The following is a 21,801-nucleotide window of genomic DNA, read 5'->3' as shown; positions in this document are numbered from 1 at the left end:
CTACAAGAAAAAGCTACAGACTTGTTTCTTAAGTTCATCTTTTATTCTTTTCTTTTTCTCTATAGCAATCATCATATATCATTATAGTTTAATTTTATTTCCAACGCAAAAAGGCCGCAAAGGAAACGTAATGAAAAGGAATAGATACAAAACAGAGAGACGCATGCGATGTCCAATGAACGCAGAGCTTTCCCGGAAATCGTCAATCGATGTTTCGATGCGTACTTCGCCTAAAGATTTCAGTTCGCGTTCTAAAAACAGATCCAAGAGGCCTCATTCGAACGAATCGACGTTGTTTTATCGAGTATTGTAGCTGATGGTCGATATCTGTCTAAATTTTCACGATATTCTTTATTACGTCTAGCTTGACAGCAACAGATACGAACAAGAGCTTTCAAGGCAAGATATATTCTCCCAATAAAGTTGCTTTGTCCTGTGATTCATGCAAAGTAGTCCTCTAAAAAAAAAAATAAGTCGCTAAGTATATGTAATGAAACGTTATATAATGTATATATCTTGTGCATCATAAAATCCTATGTTGATTAGATCACGTATAAACCTCTATATTTCTATCACAGATGCATGACTGACATTTGTATACGTTCCTGTGAGCCTCGGAGATACTTCAATTATCTCCGAGAATCGAAAATCATCTCTCATGTAAATTCGTATAAAAAAAAGTTGATAAACGTTTGCTCCCAAGTAACCTATTTCGGGAAATTTAATGGCATGATTTTCGACAACTTTGTTATAGTCTTGACATCTAAATTATTTATCATTTAAATCTTATCATTTAAATAATTTTTTATTTAAACCCTGATTTTATAATAGCTTTAGTATTAATTTAATGTAATGCAAGTGACTGAATCATTATTAGATTTAAATAATAACGATTCAGTCGTGTACATTACATTAAATTAGTACTAAAGCTATCATAAAATCAGGGTTTAAATAAAAAATTATTTAAATAATAAATAATTTATATGTCAAGACTATAACAAAGTTGTCGAAAATTATGCCATTAAATTTCCCGAAATAGATTACTTGGGAGCAAACGTTTATCAGCTTTTTTTTTTATACGTTTATCAGCTGTCATAAAATCAGGGTTTAAATAAAAAATTATTAAATTAATACTAAAGTCATGAAATCAGCAAAATTAAATGCGAAAGCACATAAATATTTTAAATGCTTAAATACTCAATAATATTATCGTGACAATAATATTATCGTATTATTTAACAGAATATACATATATTATTTTATTTATTTTTAATTAAAATTATTGTATTATGCTACTGCATTTAGATATTTTATATAAAGCAGCCTTTAATATATATTAAATCTAGTAGTGCAAATGATCAAATTTATCATAAATATTTGTCTTTAAATCTAAAAATCAAACTATCTAATTAAAAATTCCCATTAATAGCATTTACTTATAAATGGATGAATAAAACAGAAGTTTTATAATAACAATTTTGTGGATTTCAGATGTCTACTCCAATAGCAAAACCACAACTTCGTGGTCTCCTCACAGCACAGATCAAAAAGAATCTTGTATCAATGTTGGTAATTAGCATTAGTGCGGGACTGGCATATAAGATTCTTGTTACTGATAAGAGAAAACATAGATACGCCGAATTTTACAAGTATGTACAAATGTCTTTTATAAAATACCGCCATTACTTATTCTAGTCTCATTCTAATGTCACGACTATTGCATCTATATATAATCTTCACTTTATACTTAAAGTCTCTAAAGTCTCTCACTTCTACCAATGTAGATTAACTTTAATCTTGGTTTAACTTACTTTTTAGCTTTTAGTTCTAAGAAAAGAATAGAAAGTAAATCAATCTGAGATTAAGGTTAATTTTAGATTAATTTACTTTTTCTAGCTATATATTTTTATAATTATTTTGTATTAATTATATTATATATTAATTCATATTATATAATAGTCTAATATTCATTTCTACTAATGGAAATTAACTTTAATTAGTTTAATTTTTTTCTTTATCTTTTTCTGATTCTAAGAATTAGAAAAAAATAAACAGTAAATTAAACTGAAATAATGTCAATCTTACATTGATAGAACTTGATCTAATTCTTAGAACTAAAAAAAAATGAAACAAAAAATGAAACTAAATTAATTTACATTAATAGAAGCGGGTTGATTATTGCTAATAAAGATTAACTTTAATTTTTCGGTTCAACTAATTCTTTATTTTTTTTTTAATTCTAAGAATTAGATGAAGAATTAGTTGATTCGAGATTAAAGTTAGTTTACATTGATAGAAATGGACATAAATAAATTTGTAATTTTGTTTTGCAGAACCTACGATGCAGAGAAACAGCTAAAGATAATGAATGAAGCTGGTCTCATGCAGTCCTATATTCCTCAAAAGAAATAAATTTATGTATACAAATGATAGAAGAAAAGCTTGAAAGAGCGAAAATAAGATAGTCTTTTTCGAGATTATATATTATATCTATATATATAATAAATAAATTCAACATAGTATTAAGTATACTAAGTTTCTTATTGATTGCACATTGATCTCCGATAATCGATTTAGTTAATCGTTAAATTTGTATTCCAGATTGTCCATATTTGTTGCATAAAATAACTGATGTAAAAAATATATGTTTTTGTGTCGAAGATCGTCTTGTCGATTACACAATTGGTTTTGTATTTGTATTTAATGAGCAATTGCAATTTTTCTCGTAACATTTATGTATCTATTTTCTGACTTGGCTACGCGTAGCGATACATATTCAGTATTCAAATTTATCATTCAATTTAAATTGCAGCTTTGTAACAGCCTTGATGGTTTAAACATTTTTTTTTATCTAATTAATGTAAAAGGTATGATTTTTGCGCGCTCGATACGCGCAAATATCGCATGGAAAGAAGTATTGATATAGCAAAAGTAGTAAACGAGGCTCCCGATGACGTCTCGCGTCTCTAGTAGAAGAGAACGCAAGATATCCAGAATTCGGAAGCGACGGAGCGTCGCGAGCGTCGTTATCGGGAATATCGGGACGCGACGACGCGAGTAGCGAGACGAGGATTCGAGGTTAGGGGACATGTATATACATCTTGGCCAAGATGGCGCCCTGTCCGGAAAGTACCCAGCATGCTCCGCGCGATTGATTTGCGCATGTCAGTTGCTCGCATTGCAAATGGCGGCACCTTGTTATTGTTCATGGCGTTTTATGACTTGTCTCTTTATATTAGCGATTATGTCGAGTTTTTTCGCGATCCCTGCCGCGCGCTGTGTGCCGAGTGTGAAGTAGGGCCCGCGCCGTGTGTTTTAGGTTAAGACCAGTGCCCGGGCGGTGTGCCTCCGTGCTGTACGGACGCGTGAAATCCCGGACAGTGTCGGAAAGAAATGGGGTAACGTTGAAATTTTCCTGTGTTCATACGGTATCAAATCGGCGCTGCGCGACGACTGGAGTGAGGCTCGCTGGCCGAGCCGCGGCCGTCGGCGGGCGCGGATACGTTCTCCGTGCCCGGGCGCGTGTCATCCGTCATGCGATTATGTCCACGTTCGAAGACGTGGGGCCCCAGGAAGGGAAATAATTCCCCCGACTTTTGACGGGCTATCTTGAGCATGCTTGAGCCCACTTCACGTACACCTCCCCCGACGGACAAAATGGTGGCCCCCCGATGTTCCGACGGTCTGGATGCCGTATTTCGTCGAAAATCATTACGGCAAACGTCAGGACGTGCGTCCCGCGTCGCGTAACCGTCGATCCCCGTCGATCCGCCCGTCCGCGTTTCGCGCCCAGTCGAAAAAATACGCTCTATAACCTATTTCGCGACGTTGCTCGCGCGCACGGTGCCCCCGCGGCCGCTCGTGCACCAGAGGATTTTAATTGCCCCGTACACACGTACGGCTTAGACGGACCACGTCCTCGCGGGGTCGTACCTCGGCCTGTGGCGCGCGTAACGACCGCCAGGACGACCTGGACGACCGCGCCGCTGGGCCGGGCGCTCGACGCGGACCTCGCTCCCCGCGGTAATCGTCCGTGCCCGTGTCCGTGCCTTCCGGAAATCGAGCACGAATTATAACCTAGTAACTTGTAGCCTAGCGGGCCTCACTTTTTGTTTATGCGCCCGTATACGTGTGTATGTATGTGTGTGTATCTGTGTTGTGTCTGTGTGTATATGTGTCCGTGTGTGTTTTTGTCATTTTCTCGCCGTTCTCGCGCGGCCAACTTCCTATCGATTCTACGGCGAATAATACAACTTTTCCCGATCGACGGCAACTCTCTTTCCTCTCATTTTGTCATTGAATTAATTATCTCTGCTTGATACATAATCTTCGTCTGGAAACTCCCTCCTCTCCCCCCGCATTTGGTTTCTGAAATTTATTTAAAACTGAAATCGTAAAGCGAAATATCATTTAATTGTTATTTAAATATTAAAACTAATGATATTGTATAGATGTGTATGTATGGTGTATGCCGTGCGCGCGCGCGCGCCTGTGTGCGTGTGTGAGAGCGAGTGGGTGGGTGTGGGTATGCGCGCGCGCGCGCGCGTGTGTGTGTGTGTGTGTGTGTGTGTGTGTGTGTTGTATGATGTATATACTGGCCATATGATATGTGCCAAAGAATTTTTTTTTCTTTTCATCTGTCATGAGGATGAGGTTTGTTTTTTATTGCTAGGCTGTAGTAGAACTTCTCGCTGTCACCAAGTTGTCAAACCAATTTTAAATCTATTTGAGTACAAAAGTATACACTAGTTTAACTATAAAAAACCTAGACCTATATCTGCCATAAATACCAATCGAAAAAATAGAGATTTTGCATTATTTTTAATTTACTTTATATATTTGACATATTTATATGTATCTAATTGGATTTTTTACTTTTATAGTGTCTTTATCTTGAGATACAAGTGTATCTGCCAGATTCCTTTTGTGTGTGTGTGTGTGCGCACGCGCGCGTGCGCGTGCGTGCGTGCGTGCGTGCGTGCGTGCGTGCGCGCGCGCGCGCGCGCGAGGTGTACTACTACTTTATAAAAATATAGATCTTTTTTTTACTTATATGAGACTAACATTACATTTGTCGTATGACTATCTAGAATTTTCTTTCTCACATAATTTTACTAAATCAAACATACTTATTTCACTTTAAGTTCTAAAAGTGTACACTCGTGTACAGTTTAGTTGTAGAAAACAGACCTATTAATATGTTTGAATACATACATATTGTAAGACTTTCATATGTAAATTATTGTCATTATTGCGCAAATTATCACATATATTTTGTTAACATAACTGCATGAAATGCAATGTTATTCACTGATATTAATTTATTTACACATATAGTGTTAAGTAACAACATAATTTAATAATATTTGTTCTCTGTGTGGTCTAATTATTCAAATCTCTTATTTGTTTGACAGTAAACAAGATTAGTAGAACTGGTGTGATTTGGGGCTGTCGGTGTACAACTGACACACGACATCTCGTCATCACACACATATTAGAGCAATACCCCGAGGCGTTTCTACACTCTCTGGGTAGTTATGTGATTTGTGGTTGGTACGTATTTTATTGTTGTATAAATATTATTCATAATTTCTGTAATTATAATTTTTTATGTTATGTTAAATAAATATTAGATGATTATTAAAATTTAATTATTATTTTTAGTAAATACTATATATATTTTTTTAAATTTGAATAATTTATCTTAGAAGTTATATTTAAAAAAAAAATTAAAAAATACATAGGCTTCTTTTTTTTCAATGAAATGAACATTTCTTAAATTTTTATTTAATAATGTATAAGTTTTTTTTTAAACTTTTTTTAAACTCTTTTGAGATTTAATCTTTATACTACTATTATTAACATTCATCATTATTATTACAAAAAATTTAACAAAGAATATAAAAAATAACATTATCATTATTGTAGAGATAAAATTTTATTTTTTGCTTGGAGTTTTATTAAGACATTATCAATAATGAATTTCACAGTCATGGCGGCAGATAGTGATGGTGATCTGATCGAGACGGTGGTAACCTGTGAGGGTGATCTTGGAGATCCCGAGTTCCCTCGAAAGTTTGAAATTATTGTTGATCATCTCAATACCTTACTTTGTAAAAGTAAATAATTTAATTCCATATTATACATACAGTATTAATTATTAATGTTAATATTTTTTCTATAAATATAATGATTATTAATAAGCAAACGATATACAATTTACAGAAAAAGGAGATGGTCTGAGAGTAAATAAAATAGAACCATGGAATTCAGTCAGAGTAACATTTTCAATACCCAGAGAAGCTGCTTTACGGCTTCGAGAGTTAGCAGCTCAGGGTTCTCCAACACTTACACAACTTGGCATACTCTCAGTACAAGTCGAAGGAGATCAGGTAATTTATATATCCGGTTGGAGTTTATAGATTTATAAATATACATATATTGTATATTATTGTATGTTATTTTAATAATACCATTTTTAAAAAATTTCTGTAAAGAAAAAAAGAATGATTATTAAATGAGACATTTTTTGCAGGTAATATCTTTAAGGATAGCCAGTCGCTTCGGTGGAGATGCGCAAGAAATTGTGCTACATTCTGGAACTACGCAAGATGGTGGAGCAAAATCACAAGGAGATGCTACTAGTAATACAACTGCTGCTGACAGTAACCCTTCAACGGCTTTGCCTGGTCCCAGCAATGCTACCAGCATCTCGTCAACGCTACATAATGTTGCTCAGATAATAGCAGCTGGTAAGTTCTTACGAATTATAAAAAATCTAAAAAAAAACGTATATAACACATGTTATATAAATTTCTTTGTGTTTTCAGGAACATCATCAGAGAAAGCTCCTCAGTTTCGTTCTCCGAATGTAGTCGCGCCCACAGACTGTGATCCTATTCCACCGTTTCTTGCGAAATCGGCGCAGTCCACGTCAGCGGGTAACACTGGCGTTTCCGGAAACCAGCAAGTAATTAATCCTAGTGCATCGTCCAGAAACAACTACAACGGTCCTTTCCCATTTGCCAGTATGACACACGCTGCCCAAGCAATACACAATCGCGAATCGCAGTCTACAACTATCAAGAATACGATGCAGTTCAAACATCATGCACAACCGCCACCACCATATCCATCTCAAGAAAATTTGGCGACAGTTACGGCATTGACGACCGGTCACACGACAACACAACCAGTCGTTACTGTTGGACAGTTAACGAATCAGTACAAACCCACGACGATTGCTACACCATCTAGTCTGTCACCAAACAACAGTACCAATTTGGCAGGAAGTTCGAACGGTAGTGGGAATCAGGTCGCCCTGTCCAGTCCATTACTTGTGAATCTTTTACAAAATGATGCTGGTTCGCATGCGAATAACGTTATACCTGGTCAAAAAATGTTACCGCCAGCTGTTATCGACAATCCTGGACTTACCAATCGCATGAGACCCACTAAGAAACCTACGGTTAGGAGGAAAGATCTCTCGTTGCCCAGCGAATCGCCACCGAATTCGGATACCATGAGAAGTGAAGATTTGGTCCTAGGGACAACGACGACGACGCCGACTATTTCCGATTTGCCTCAGACTTCTACATCATCGGCGTTCGTGACTGTCAACGTTAATCAACCGTCGACACTTCCGTCGCAACAACACACTGCAGTCAACGTGATCGGTGCTGGCACTGGGCAAAATATGATGCCACCACAAACGGTGCATCAAGTGTCGGCTGGTGGAATGCAACAGCAGCAGCAGCAAATTTTACACAATCAAGTACAAACGCAGCAAAAGTTTCCCATTAGGCAAGATTTGGCTCACAGAACACCACCATTACAGAATCTCTCCGCCAGGCATTCGGTGAATGGACAGCAGATTAGAACACCATTGCAACGACAATTATTGATTCAACAACAGCAACAACAACAGCAGCTTACGCAGTCGCCACAAATAAATCAACAAGTTCCACAAGGAGTGGCGCAATCTACTCTGCTCCAGCAGCAGAATACAAACGCATCGCAAACTGCGTCCCTCATCAATCAGTCGATGTTGCAGCAACAGCAACAGCAACTGCAACAACAATTGATACAATATTCGACGGTAGGCTTAAATGTCACGCAACAACGGCTAGGTTACTTAAACAGTCAACGTCAGCAAACTCCACCCCCTTATCCGAGGCAACCGGTACCTCAACAAACGCATTTAAGTCAGCAGAATCAGGGTCTCAATGTACAACAACAGCTGCATCACAATCAGGTTAAGAACATCAATACGGATACCAGCGCGAGTTCTGATTTTCGTTACGGGCAGAGCCAGAATATCCTTAGTAGAAATTATCAGTCTCCTGCCACGAGCAATGCTAATGGGACCACGTGGAACGCACAAAGCAATTCTATTCCACAAGGTGCTCAAGTCAACACCACACGTCTGTCAGTCTCGAATCAGGTTTCAGGTGCCTTTCCTCAATGTGGCTCTCGTATAAATAATTCTACTACTAGCATTGCTCCGTCTGTCAACAAGACGGAGGCTTCCGAGTCTCCGAAACCGGAAGAGGAAGCTCCGGAGCCGGAACCGGAGCCAGAGTACACCTCAACCGGGAAAATACGACAGTTTCTGATCAATCCTCTGACAGGACACTTAGAGCCAATGCCCAGTGAAAGTTCAGATTCAGAGCCAGAGAGTGCAGTGGATAATCAGGACGATTTCTTTTCCTTTCCGTCTCCGTCGAACGACAGATCGAACTCCATATTCTCCGACGACGACGCGGACAGCAATTTTTCAAGAAGAAACGATACGACGACAAACACGGATCAGTCCGATTCCGAAACAACGGCAAAGTCTACCGCCAGCGAAGGAAGCTTGAAACATAGTAGAATAAAATCCAGTAGGGATACCGCGCATAGCCCGATGCCGGGAGAGAAAATCAAATTACGATTAAAATTGGAAAAATCAGAGCCGGTTACACCGGCTTATAAGGTTGACGTTTCTTTCGTGAACACACCGCCCATGCGGAAAGCTGACAAGTCCGTGAATAAAATGTTTGCCGGTGGTGTCCCGAGTACGGGGACCGGTGACGAACCGCTGCGAGTGCCTCCGTTACACATTTCTTTAAGAGGACGTAACGCTTCAGTAGTACAAAGAGAAAAAGTTAAAAAGTCTCTAAAAGAGAGTGAGGGTGATGCAATTAAGAGGAGAGGTAAGTTGAAGAAGATGAAGGAGTGCATCGATGGGAACAAGTTGCTGCAGAAGAGATCATTAAACATGATTATAGGCACCTCGTCTGCATCGAAATTACCTTTGTCTACTTCCACAATAAACAATGCCATTTGTAAAGTCGGCAATAACATATTGCAAGCCGCTGCAGCCAAATCCAATGCCTTAAAACAAGAACTACCAGTGGATGCTATACGATTACAAACTGGTACCACTATTAAACCAAGTTCGAGTAAAAACAGTGACATGGATGACATACCGCTGAATAGTAGAATACCGTCTCCTTCGAAGCATAAATCTGCGATTGCGAATCAATCTTTAAATACTCCACAAGCTTTAACGAAGACTCAAGTGGATCTCGATGCACAGAATCATATGCAAGAACATAAGATAGGAGGAGGTAAGAAATTCTACTCAATAGTAGCTACACAAATATTGTGTGTTTGCTAGTTACTCAAGTATTTATGAATAATAATTATATTACAGGTAAAACGAAGAGAAGGGATTCTAAGAAAAAATCGGAATCTGGAGATGGTTTACATCGAGAACAAAATCTACTGTCGGGTGGTCGAATTTTAGATAATCAAGCGAAATGGAGAAAGCTCGCTTTTAAGGGCGATATAACTCATACAATAAGAAAGCCAGATTCACTTTTAACAGGAAGTGATTTTAATCCAATCAAGAAAGTTGGCGAAATTCGACGAACGAGCGATAGCGACATCAGTAAATCAGCTATTGAGAAGAGTAATTCGTTGAGTAGTGTCGCTCCTAAATTAACGGAGCTTAATGGCGTGAAGAAAGACTTAATAGCCAGAGAAGACAAGAGAAGGCGGTTAAGTTTGATGGATGAAAAAGATCTGCATTTAGGAGGTGAACATTAATTTTTAATTTTATTATATGCAATATCTGTTGTAAATTATTAGATTATTTATATATCCATTTGCAAAGCTACATTCTAAGTAATTAACTTTTATATGTTACAGAATCTCCAAATACAGAAGTCACACATTTTAACAATCAGAAGACAGCTCCTGAAAGTTCTGCAACGGTACCAAGTATTAAAGCAAACACCAATTTGTCTTTTGAGAGTGATTCTGGATTAAAATCGACAAATTCGTCGATGCAACAGGGCGATACCAGAAATCCATCAAACAATTCTGAGACCAAGATACCTGTGCATATAGAGACTGTGACAAAAAATTCTCAGCCACCTGTGGCAAGGGTGCTCTCTGTTAAGAGTAAATCCGACATGGAGAATTATATCGCCACTGTCAAAAGTCAGAACATGAGTCAAAAGCTGAAAAATCATATGATTGCCAAGAGCGAGATAAATTCCATCATAAACAGGCACAACAAAACAGTTGAGCAGCTGAACTTTAGTCATAAGAAGACAGTTCAAAATCATGTTCAAAAGCAAGTCGACAAGCCAACGGTAGAGAGCAAGATGGACAGCGCGTCGCAAAGGATTAGTTTGCTGAAGACTACGCCAAGTTCGGTAATCAGCAATTCGGTAGATCCCAGATCGCAGAGTGTCGACGTACCAGCGAACAAACCAACTTTACCCATCGGCGAGATAAACGTGACCGAAGCAAAAGTGAAACAGAAGCTGCTTGAAAATACAGCAGTACCGATTGGGATCGGCGTTGACGCGAATATCGAGAGAGTTGGTAGTGGCGGTGGTGGCGAGGATTCCGGCATCGAGTCTATGGATGCTCTATCGGAAAAATCGCCGAACCAAGGGGAGTCTCCTTTACATAGGCCGGCATCGGCAACCGAATCGGTGACACAAAGCAGCGCGAAGAGTGTAATACAGGGGGAACCCTCCCTATCAACCACCAATAAGAACGTGCCTTCCTCAACTAGTAGTAGTGATATGTGTTCAAATTCCCATTCGGAACTTCTCAAGTCCAGTGGCCCACAAAGGTTAAGTCCAGTGTCTGTAACGAGTTATTTTGAGAATCAGTTGAATCGCAATATATCAAACTCCAGTGAACACGACGCGAAGAATGTGTCTAGCGAAAAATCGTCGACAATTCCGAGAACTGGTGGTGGACATAGTGATTTGGTTGCTAGTTTAGATACAGCGAATAATGACAAAAGTATGCCCAGTCCTCTAGTGACGGGTACAGTGACTGTTGTGACAGCGTCTATAACCAGCAGTATAAATAGTGATAATAACTTATTGCAATGTGCACATCAGCAAGCAAAAGACTTCTCTGATAAGGACAGTTCTAGCGTTAAATTAGAGAGTACTGTTAACCAAAATGATCAGGGTAAGGCAAACTCTAAGTACGAGGAGTCGAGAGCTGCGGAAAGTGTATCCGAAGACAGCACGAAGGCAGTTGTAGAAAGTAACAGTGCAATTAGACTAAGCGATGAACCTCACGGACAGAATAATAATAATATTAATAATAATAATGGTGTGCCTATAATACAAAATCACGTTGCTTATAATAAAGTTGAAACTGTAAAGCTCGATAGTGCGGTCGCGAACAATACTAACGCGGCAGCAGATAATTCTTGCTCGAACGGTGAGAGTTGCAAATCAGAAATCAAAGTAGAATCTAAAATTAACGTAAAAGTGGATGACACGAGGCAAACCGATCGGTTCGAGGTCTCAAAAAATAGTAACGTTCCACTCAACACAATGTCGGTTAAACTAGAAACGTGCACTGAACAGAAGTATAATGTACAAAGTCACCAACAAATCATGCTCAAAGAGCCTTCTGTAAATCTGCAAAAAGTGACGGACGAGTTGGTTAAGAAGATGGTTAACGACACGAGCGATCTGAATGCGGGTATCCAGTCACCTCTTCGCGAAGATCCGCAGCCTATCCGAATCACACCACCCTTGTATACATATTCCAATCCCGTGGTACTGCAACGCGATGAAACTCCGAGTCCAGCGGCACAGAATCCCGAAGTGGACTCCAGCGATGTGGAGCACCTTAAGCGTAAACGTAGAAGAAAACAAGAGCTTGAGGGTCGGCAGGACGTCATATGCATAGAAGATAACGATGAGGGACACTTTGTGGAAAGACTGAATTCCAATATTTCGGAGGAGTATGTCAAAAGGCCACCGAAGTCGTTACTGGAGCAGTTGCTGATCGATATTCCAAACGACAACAATGAGAAAAGATCGCTAAGAACTAGATCACAGAAGTTAAATAGTCCGGATATTGCCAAGACTCCGAAGAGCAGCCCTCACGGTCCTAACAAATTAGAAGAACGACGTAGTATATCGCCCTACGCAAAAGCAAGTCCAAAATTGGCAGTATCGAAACTGTCTCCTAACGCGACAATAAAAATAGGGAAACGGAAAAGGCAAGAGAGCGAGAGTTCCGTTGCATCGAGCACAGCTGATGATCCACAGCCGAGACCAGGTAAACGGAAATGCTCAGAGAATGCTGCAGAACTTATTAAAGCTTGCATGGGTGTAGAAGAGACTGGTTCTATAAAGAAAGTACCTGGCAAGGAAGAGCAATCAAAGAAGGGGTTCAACATATTGGCAAAGGCTAAGAAAGGTGTTTATTTCACGCTACTATTTCTCTGTGTGTAGTTGAGTCTTTTTTACATTTTATCAAATATCTTTTTTTTTATTCAATATTTTTCTACATATACAGGCTGTTTAGCTATTAGCGCATCAAATATTAACAGATTTTTTGATAAATTTCAATTTGCATGAAAATTTCTCTTTATAGCGAAAATTTTATGAATGACTTGATTGTTTAGAGTTTCAAATATTATAATCTTTATATGTGTGTATGTATATATATATATATTAGGTGTTGGAATTAATTCGTAGCGTTTTTTAATGAAAGAATGTTATTTATTTCACATGAGCATTAAAAAATGCATTAATGAAAGTACTTCCCATCACTTGTAAAACGCTACGAATTAATTCCAACACCTAATATATATATATATATGTATGTGTGAATTCCTTTACAAAGGATATATGTATATGTATAAATATTATAACGAGCAATAGTCTTTTATTAAATTTTCGCTAATCTCGAATTTATTAAGGAATTTCTCATTATCAGCTAATGCGGTAGGTGGACATCCTGTATATATTATAGATGTATTGTAGCAAATACAGCAAATTACAAGGACTGCCAAAAACAGAACTGTTTATACGCAAATTAGGACGTATGCCAAGGAATTATTGTTATCAAATACTATTTATTAATCAAGGCTTGCGAACATGACAAGCTTATGATAATAATTATCGATTATGCAAACAAAGTAATTTAAATTATTAAAAATAGCTGAAGAAATTAACATTAAATATTTTAATACTCGACACACAGCTATCTCTCAATCTCACTCTAACGTGTCTAATTCTAAATTCATCGGTCTTTCACAGATTTGTCTGATTTATAATATTTGGGCCAGACTTATATGTGACACAAGCATTTTTATATTTTTAGGTCCCATTGTGGTAGAAGTAGATTCGTCTGATGACGAACCATTGATTGAGTCTGTAGGAAAAGCAAGAGTACGATTGTCAGATGAAACATCCGCTGCTTCCCCAAAGCCCAAAGATCAAAAGTAAGCAACAATGAATGCATTCTTTTGACCAGAAAATAAACGAAAATCTAATCTCAGAGATTTGAGAGTTCTGCTATGTAAGATAAGCTTTTGTTATAAAGTGAATTTAAACACAGCTGTTTCTGGCAGTCAAATTAATTTCAGTAATATATCAAATTTCAATGCCAGTAATAGAGTGCAAAGAGAGAGCCGTTTGTTAACCACCAAGCAACCGAGCACGGCAACTGTGACAATGACGACGACGACGTTGACGTCAACGTCGACAACGACGACGACGACGACAACGACGACAACGACGGCGATGACGATGACGTCAACGATAGCAACAACAACAATAACAACGACGCCAACGTTGACGACTATCACGACTACAACTACGACTGCAACTACGGCGGCAGTGACGGCAGTGGCGGCGGTGACAACGACAGCGGCGGCAGTTACTGTTGGGAAGGAGAGATTACGGGGCACTTCCGTATCCAGCAACGAGTCTGTGGGCGAAGTAACGACAAGAAGGTCTGTACGGCAGAATACAGCTTCACCTCTAGCTACGCCAGCAAGCAACACTAGGGGCGCATCTAAATCGTCAGATGATATTAACAGAAGGAAAACTCGTAGTGGTGCTGGTACGTAATTGATTTGTTCTTCAAAATAACTCACCTAAAGGGTATGCAACTGCACTTAATCTTTAGATTTGCAATTATCAATTTATTCTCTATAAGCATGTTTTGTCTATTTCTTGTTAATGTTAAGATTGTTTCATTTAAAATTTGCAGTTTCTATTCTTTGCGTCATATTTTTATCCTTCTCCTCCAAATTTTTGGCATGTCATGTCAAAAAAGTACAGTAAAGCTCGACATTAATTATTATTATTATACGAGAAATATAGATGTTTCAGTGTTATATATTTTGCATACTATTTTAATTGAGAACACCTCGTACAGCGGGAAAACATTGTTTTAGTAACGGCGGAGACAGCAGAGCAAGCGAAACGGAGGCGAATATCCCGAGAAAACAAATGACCTTCGGGAAGTGACCTTGACAGTGATTAGCTACCGCTCGTCAAGGCCTATCTGTCTGACGGTAAATCCGATATAAACGGGTATTTGATCGCCGTGTGGCTGGATCCCACCTGGTGAAACTGTATGCGTCACACTAGCGCACAACGTTGCTGTATATGTATCGGGAGTATTGTATTAAAAAGAAGTGCTGGACGGTGTGAAAGCATTTCGTGATGTAAAACATTTGTTGGCCGATATTAAATTAGTCATGTATAAAAATAGATAATATCTATGCGAGTTTCTGTTCAGTCTTTCTGTCTCTTTCTTTTTTTCTTTCGTCTATTTCTTTTCTCTAGAGGTAAGAATTACATTGTTGCAAGTTACAAAAGGAGTATTGTTTGTGTGAAAAGAGTTTTGTACGTTTAATAAATCATTCATTATTAATTGTTATATCTTTAAATGTTTAAGAATCGCATACATATAACGACAAGAACAAACTAAGAGCAATCTGCTTTAATTATCTTTTCACCGTCTAGCGTTCTCATTTATGCTGTACTCCTATAAACAGCAAAGTTTAGTTACTCAGATATGACTTGCTCAATGCATTACACTACGATCTAAGTAACTGAACTAACCCAAAACTGCCGAGATATTGTATGTAACTTTCTTTTACCAGTCAAATGATTCATTCTATCCACAAGTACTAAATTTCATTCTTCGATGTGCAATTTTCTATCGTCGTTATTAGATGTAAGAGGGAAGAAAAGCTAGAGCTTTATACACTTAAGAAAATTTAAAGAAACTCAAATTATATTTATGTTTCGGGAATCATCTTCTCTCGTATAATTTCTTTCGTTCATTGTATCAGTATAAAATAATAACGGTAAAAGAAAGTCCAAATTTTTAAGGCATTTAAACCGCGATCTGATTGTACTGCCGTAAAGTAATAAAATACATATTTACCGTGGACAAATTTATTAACTGGTGAAGCCAGTAGCTTAGATTGCTACTCTGACGACTTTGCTGATAGACTCTGTTTAGAACAATGTCTCTGTTTGTGTATACATATTTATTTATTGTGTGTCATCTCTATGAAAGTTTTCTGTACATATTGTAGGTAAAGTGCACACTACACACACACACACAATGTGTGTGTGTGTGTGTGTATAAAATAATGATATATGAATTTTTTGCACGAATTAGTTTCTGCCATATGCTATAAGCTCCACAGCAAGACACAAAGCAGTAACGCTTTCGTACTTATCTATGCGAAAGATGAAAATGTTTTTGAGACGTTGGTCCAATACGTGGACAATGATATCGCAATTACATCTTAAATACTGAGAATAATAAATTTACACATACAAACAAGAACAATGGCAAACGTGAAAGCTGTTTTTCACATTTGTAATTAATATTCCAGAGATGAATGTATATTTTAACCAGCAATTTAGCGATTAAGTTCGTAATTACATTACTATAATATTTTCGTTTTTTCAGACTTAGCAAACATAGTCTTTCAGTAAGAAAGTTCGTCTTGAGTTATAATATCGCAGAGGCCGGGATATAGGACTTTTGAAAAGGATTTATTTTATTTATGAAACGTAAATACAGTGAACGTTGGAAGAACGCATGAATATGTGAAGATGATAAGAATAACTATTATAAGAAAATTAATTAATACAAAAAAATGTTAATTTGATATAGGTAATATATGAATGAATATATTTTGTAAATAATTTCTTGTAAAGATGGACAAAAAGCATTATCCGTTGTATATATATATATAGGAACTGTTTAAATTTTTATTAAATTAGTAATAATTAAAATTGTGCAAGAAGTCGTAATTGTCATTATTAATTATTCTCTCGCGTTCATGTAATTAAGATACTAACTCTTCTTATACAAATTTAAAACTACATTGAATTATATGTGCATACGTATATACAAATGTAAATCTATGTATGTGATTTGTATCGATTATTGTTTTTGTGAACAGATAATCTAGTTTTATATTGTATAAATGTAACTTACACATAGTTGAGAATCTTTAAAGTTCTAGCTGAGCCTGCAGTAGTCATCACATAGCACTGTTCAAATTTTTCATGAAAATGTGCATTTCTTATCCAGTTTTAATTATAAATATCCTTTTCATGCGACAAATCAAATTTAGGATGTTATTTAGCAAATAATATTCATGAATTATTAATTAATTATTACATATATATATAAATATATATAGTGTATGTATATACATATATATCACACACACATATATATATATATATATATATATATATATTAATAATTATATATTATTACTATATTAATAATTTGTCAATTATTATTTATCTTTGCCACGTTCCTACAAATATTTTTTAATTTTCTGCAAATGTTATGTGTGTTAAACGCTCTATACACAACTTTCTGTGACATAGTACGGATAAATACGTTCTACTTAGGATTTGTCTACAATTGTGATTATGAATTATACCGTTAAAAATTACATATTAAAATGTCATCATAATCTTATTTCTGAGAATATAGGGCGGTATTCATAGTCGATTCTTATATTTAGAACTGTCTCAAGTATAGTCTTACGATGTCACGAGCCAATCAGAAGACTGTATATTAGCATCTTAAGACTTTATTTAAAATGATCTTAAAACAAGAACGGACTATAAATACTGATCATAGATCATTTTGTACAAATCTTCGATTTCTCATGACACAGACCAAGTAAACATTTATTATACGATGAAAGCAAGATCATCATAACGATCATTGCAGGCATAGAATGTACAAAATACGATAAGTGCAGTGCTCAACTATATAGTGTGCATGAAAAATTTTCCGATATTTTTCCCAAAGGCTCGATGGCTACCAGGCGACACTTCTTTAATAGAAATGCTTTTCTCACATAAGATTTAATACTGAATTTAATAATATTTGAAATAGGAAAGAATTTCATCGATCTATACCCCAAAAAAATTAAGAGAGACAGAGACTGCTTCTTGGGTTGTAGTTTCGTTGAATTTGTTCCTATTTTTAATATAGATTTAAATTATTTAGTTAGAATATTGCTTGTTTATTAGATTTTATTTTTATTGTAGAAACGAGAAACACATCACACACACACATACACACACGCGCGCGCGTGTATACATATACACACACTGGGTCACATTGTATATAATAGCATGCTTATTTTATTCGGATGGGAGATCACACAATTTGAATGTATATAAAAATATAAAGAAATGGGTACACGACTTGATTTTATCCGTATCCTGTAACGCAAATAGGACCGTGTGTAATATATAATAATTTAATTGCAGAATATACAGGAATAATGGAAGAATTGTAATTTCGATGTAAAAAATATTCTCTTTCGCATTAGATAGATAGGCTAGGCATTATTATGTTACAATTTTATCATTGAATATTACATTTATATGATTGTATAGATTATAAACAAAAAGTAAGCTCTTTGTGTAAATACAGATATATCTTAAGTATGAGCGGACATTTAGCATGCTCGCATAATTAAGGAGCTTCTAAAGTATCTGCCGTATAATCGCATATATGTATGCGTGTAATGTAAAGGGGAGTTAAATAATGCGCCAAAGATCAGATGCCGAGTAACGATGCGAGATAAACTGTCGGCACAGCCATCAGTAATTTCGAAAAGCGGGTATACGTGTGAGAAGCTCAATAAATAATTGGTGTTGATATTTTATGGTTCGTTTAATGGTGTAAAGTCTACATGCTATCATCTACGCGCAATCTATAATTAATGCCGAATAACAAATGATCTTTTACGTCTGTTTATATATATATATATATATATATATATATATATATATATATATATATTATATAGTCGCGCGCTTAACGAGCTCCTTAATTTTGTAGCAAATCCGCAAAAAATATTATATTATGTATATGGATGTACGTTTTAAGATCACCAGATTGGGATTGTGGTTTGATGACTTTAAAACCTGCTGTATACAAAACATTTGTATTTTTAGTATTTGGTTATACGATATATAAATAGCAGTAAAAAGGAAGTAAACGATTGATAATAATCCAAGTGGATAAATCTATATATATATATAAATATATATATATATATATATATATATATATGAAATAAAGAATATTAGATACCATATATATTATATTTGTAGAAACGATTGAGCAACACACACGTGAGAGATATCGCGCTATGATTATATGGAGAAAATATTACAATTATATTATTACCTATTATTACACAAAGTGAATACACAACATAGTAATTTGCTAATTGTATCTTTTAATAATTATTGTAGACACATTGATGAAAAAGGTTTTTTTCTTGTTATTAATTATTAATTACCATAGACTTATAAGACAATGAAAAATGTGTTATAAAAAAAACGATGCGTTTGCTTGTTTTATATTGTATTCTACCCATTTTCATCGAGCGATTCGCCACGTTCTAATTGTTATGTGCTATACAACGCAAGCATAATTTATATGTAATTTTTTACATTATTATTTTTATTTTATCTTCAAATGTGATTATACATCGCAGCTTGTTTATGCAGCGTTTATTCAATCAACATTTCCAGATGATCTATCGAAAACATAATCGCCGCGTTAAAAAATTATAAAAACAATCACAATTTGTTGAGATAATAGCAAGTTATTTGTTTGTTATTAAAATTATTATTCGGTGTATAATATAAAAATTCAATTTTATTTTTTCGCGTGAAATATTTTTTTAATTGTAATTTATCATTGTTTTATATACGCAACGCGCAAAAAAAAATATAAATGAATCCTCTTATTTTCAGGCTCCATATGAAAATTGCATTAAGATAACGCATTTTTTTGTCTGAATCAATTTTTATTCACATTCAGAGTAATATCATATGTTTATATTCATTCCATATGTCAGCTCTCTTGAACGATGACATCCGATCAAAGGAGAAGACATATTGATAAGATTTTTGTATCTCGTACGATTTTTTATAATTGAAAAACATGTTACATATATTGAAATGGAATGATTTTACGAATGGCAACTCCTTTGTATGTATCACAAGAATTATTTATGCGGATAATCTACGTACAGACCTGTTAACCTTTCAGATCAGATGTTATCAATGAATTCAATCTCTATTTTGCAATTCTATTAACGAAAACGTAATGGTTATTCGCGTAATATATTTTTTATAAAATTTAGGCGTTGTTCCAAAAACTATATTCTAGCAACGACTGTGTCAGCATAAAAAAAAAATTTACGAAAATAATTTCTACATAATTGTTAAATTATAATTATCTTCTCGGTTATGTGCACGATATATATATATATATATACATATATATATATATACATATATATATATATATATATATAGCTTTATAACGAAATTTTGTTTCTATTGAAACTTCTACGTGTTGGCTAATTGTAAGTGAACTATTTTTTTTCCATTAATAGTGGTATAAAGTATAAATCAAAGACATAACAAAACAACTGGACAGAGCAATAAAGCGAGAAGTGTAAGAAAAAGACAAGTTGAGCGAAAGAGATACTTCCGCTATTACGAGTATTTGACATATTCGTGTCTTTATTAGGGACTGCGCACAATCAAGGAATAGGAAACAAAACAAGAATTTCAACCTATCAGAAATGTATTCCACAGTACATTGTTTCTGATAGGTTAAAATTTTTATGAGCTTTCTACAATAAAGCATTCCCTTGAACTTCGTAATCGCAGTACAGACTTTTGCATAACACGTAGTGCATAAGCGATTCAACCAATCAGGGCATCAATTCTGTATCTTGAAACAAGATGAAAATTACAAAAGTGAGCAAATTTAGGTGTTGACCAATGAAATTATCAGTATTCTAGTTCATTTTTATATTGTAATTTTCATCTCGTTTCAAGGTACAGAATCGACCCCCTGAATCCTTTCTTTCCTCCTACTTCAAGGAATAAAAACATTTGATTAATTAATTCTCTTATCCATTTCCACAAACGTAGATAAATATCTATATTCATCCTTCCTTAAGGAATGAGAATTTCCTTGTTTCTCATTTTACGTTTCATAAACGTTTCATAAACTTTTCTTGACCAAATAAGAAGCCTTATTAGCTTCCTTTTTTCAAGGGAAGTTACGAGTTTCCTTGAGAAGGAAGTGTAGTTTTCATAACCAAGAAAAAATCCAATTCAATTTGAAATAAACTGTGCCAGTCTTAAGTAATGTCTTAAGACACTAATGCAGTCTTCTGATTCGTGACTTCTTAAGACGGTCTTAATATAAGATCTAACTATGAATACCGGCTTAAATCTTAAGCCATAAGAAAATAACGAATTAGTTCGAATCTACAATAGATGTATTAAATCTTAAGTTATAAGAAATTAACTAACTGCAGTCGAATGCAAAGAGAATAATTAATAGTTATTCGTCCATTCCTTATGGCTTCTAAAAAAAATCTATTGTAGATCCGGGATTAGGGGCTCCGCACAATAAAAGGAACAGGGAATAGAGAATAAGAATTTCAACCTATCAGAAATCATATATTGTGGATTACACAGTTTTTGATAGGTTGAAATTCTTATTCTCTGTTCTCTTCTTCCCTGTTTCTTTTATTGTGCGGAGCCCCCTTAGGGTGAATCACGCGAAAAAATGAAAGTAAATGTGTTAAAGCAGTTCAAAAAATTGTTGTGAGATTATAAATTAATTGTAAAACATTAAATATTACACAGTGATAATTGTTTTTGGAAAACAATTTGAAAAATTATATTTCACTTTAATAAGCAAATTATTAACAAGTAGTTTCTAAATTATATTCACGCTGGATATATATTTAACGCATCATACATAGCACACAAAACTTGCCTGATGGAAAAGTGCAGAATAGCGCTGATTGGTTGCTTTAATGACGCATTCTATATTCCGCAGTCCTTTTCCGAACCGTGTGATTTCACTCTTAGGAGGAACAGTGCGACCAATCACAACTCTACAATCATTAGTTTGCTTTCT

At 35.5% G+C, this 21,801-nt stretch overlaps 2 protein-coding genes and 1 long non-coding RNA gene across 6 annotated transcripts; 2 read left to right on the top strand and 1 right to left on the bottom strand.

The window, feature by feature from the left end:
• Positions 1–239: 239 nt before the first annotated feature.
• Positions 240–2,660, top strand: cype (cytochrome c oxidase subunit cyclope). Its single transcript, XM_011063826.2, has 3 exons — positions 240–399; positions 1,492–1,649; positions 2,334–2,660. The coding sequence occupies exons 2-3, from the start codon at positions 1,492–1,494 to the stop codon at positions 2,410–2,412; spliced, it is 237 nt and encodes a 78-aa protein (XP_011062128.1). The 5' UTR covers positions 240–399; the 3' UTR covers positions 2,413–2,660.
• A 483-nt stretch (positions 2,661–3,143) lies between these two features.
• On the top strand, positions 3,144–19,350 carry LOC105150621 (uncharacterized). 4 transcript variants are annotated; one of them, XM_011063817.2, is made up of 11 exons: positions 3,144–3,398; positions 5,415–5,553; positions 5,991–6,119; positions 6,226–6,392; positions 6,536–6,752; positions 6,831–9,611; positions 9,698–10,081; positions 10,195–12,735; positions 13,645–13,765; positions 13,934–14,388; positions 14,707–19,350. In XM_011063817.2, the coding sequence occupies exons 3-11, from the start codon at positions 5,993–5,995 to the stop codon at positions 14,796–14,798; spliced, it is 6,885 nt and encodes a 2,294-aa protein (XP_011062119.1). In that variant the 5' UTR covers positions 3,144–3,398; positions 5,415–5,553; positions 5,991–5,992; the 3' UTR covers positions 14,799–19,350. The 4 variants fall into 4 exon arrangements, with proteins under 4 accessions (XP_011062119.1, XP_011062124.1, XP_011062123.1 ...); XM_011063819.2 differs by having other exon boundaries at positions 3,145–3,398; positions 14,726–19,350; XM_011063822.2 differs by lacking the exons at positions 13,645–13,765; positions 14,707–19,350 and having other exon boundaries at positions 13,940–14,099.
• LOC147906655 (uncharacterized) lies at positions 19,065–20,194 on the bottom strand. Its single transcript, XR_015548233.1, has 2 exons — positions 19,888–20,194; positions 19,065–19,384 (listed from the first exon to the last, which is right to left on the bottom strand). It is a non-coding gene; the product is annotated as an uncharacterized LOC147906655 (long non-coding RNA).
• Between the last annotated feature and the right edge of the window lie 1,607 nt (positions 20,195–21,801).

This window comes from Acromyrmex echinatior, chromosome 19 (assembly GCF_024713525.1).
Source record: "Acromyrmex echinatior isolate Ae372 chromosome 19, ASM2471352v2, whole genome shotgun sequence".
Classification (NCBI taxonomy): Eukaryota; Metazoa; Arthropoda; class Insecta; order Hymenoptera; family Formicidae; genus Acromyrmex; species Acromyrmex echinatior.
The sequence above is the reverse complement of the archived record's forward strand: the minus strand, read 5'-3'. Positions and strand labels throughout refer to the sequence as shown.

Bases quoted from the DNA above. Each gene is read 5' to 3' on its own strand.
- cype (XM_011063826.2), top strand. From the start codon at position 1,492: ATGTCTACTCCAATAGCAAAACCACAACTTCGTGGTCTCCTCACAGCA. The intron at 1,650-2,333 runs GTATGTACAAAT...TTTGTTTTGCAG, and splicing joins AGATACGCCGAATTTTACAA to AACCTACGATGCAGAGAAAC.
- LOC105150621 (XM_011063817.2), top strand. From the start codon at position 5,993: ATGGCGGCAGATAGTGATGGTGATCTGATCGAGACGGTGGTAACCTGT. The intron at 6,120-6,225 runs GTAAATAATTTA...TACAATTTACAG, and splicing joins CAATACCTTACTTTGTAAAA to AAAAAGGAGATGGTCTGAGA. The intron at 10,082-10,194 runs GTGAACATTAAT...TATATGTTACAG, and splicing joins AAAAGATCTGCATTTAGGAG to AATCTCCAAATACAGAAGTC.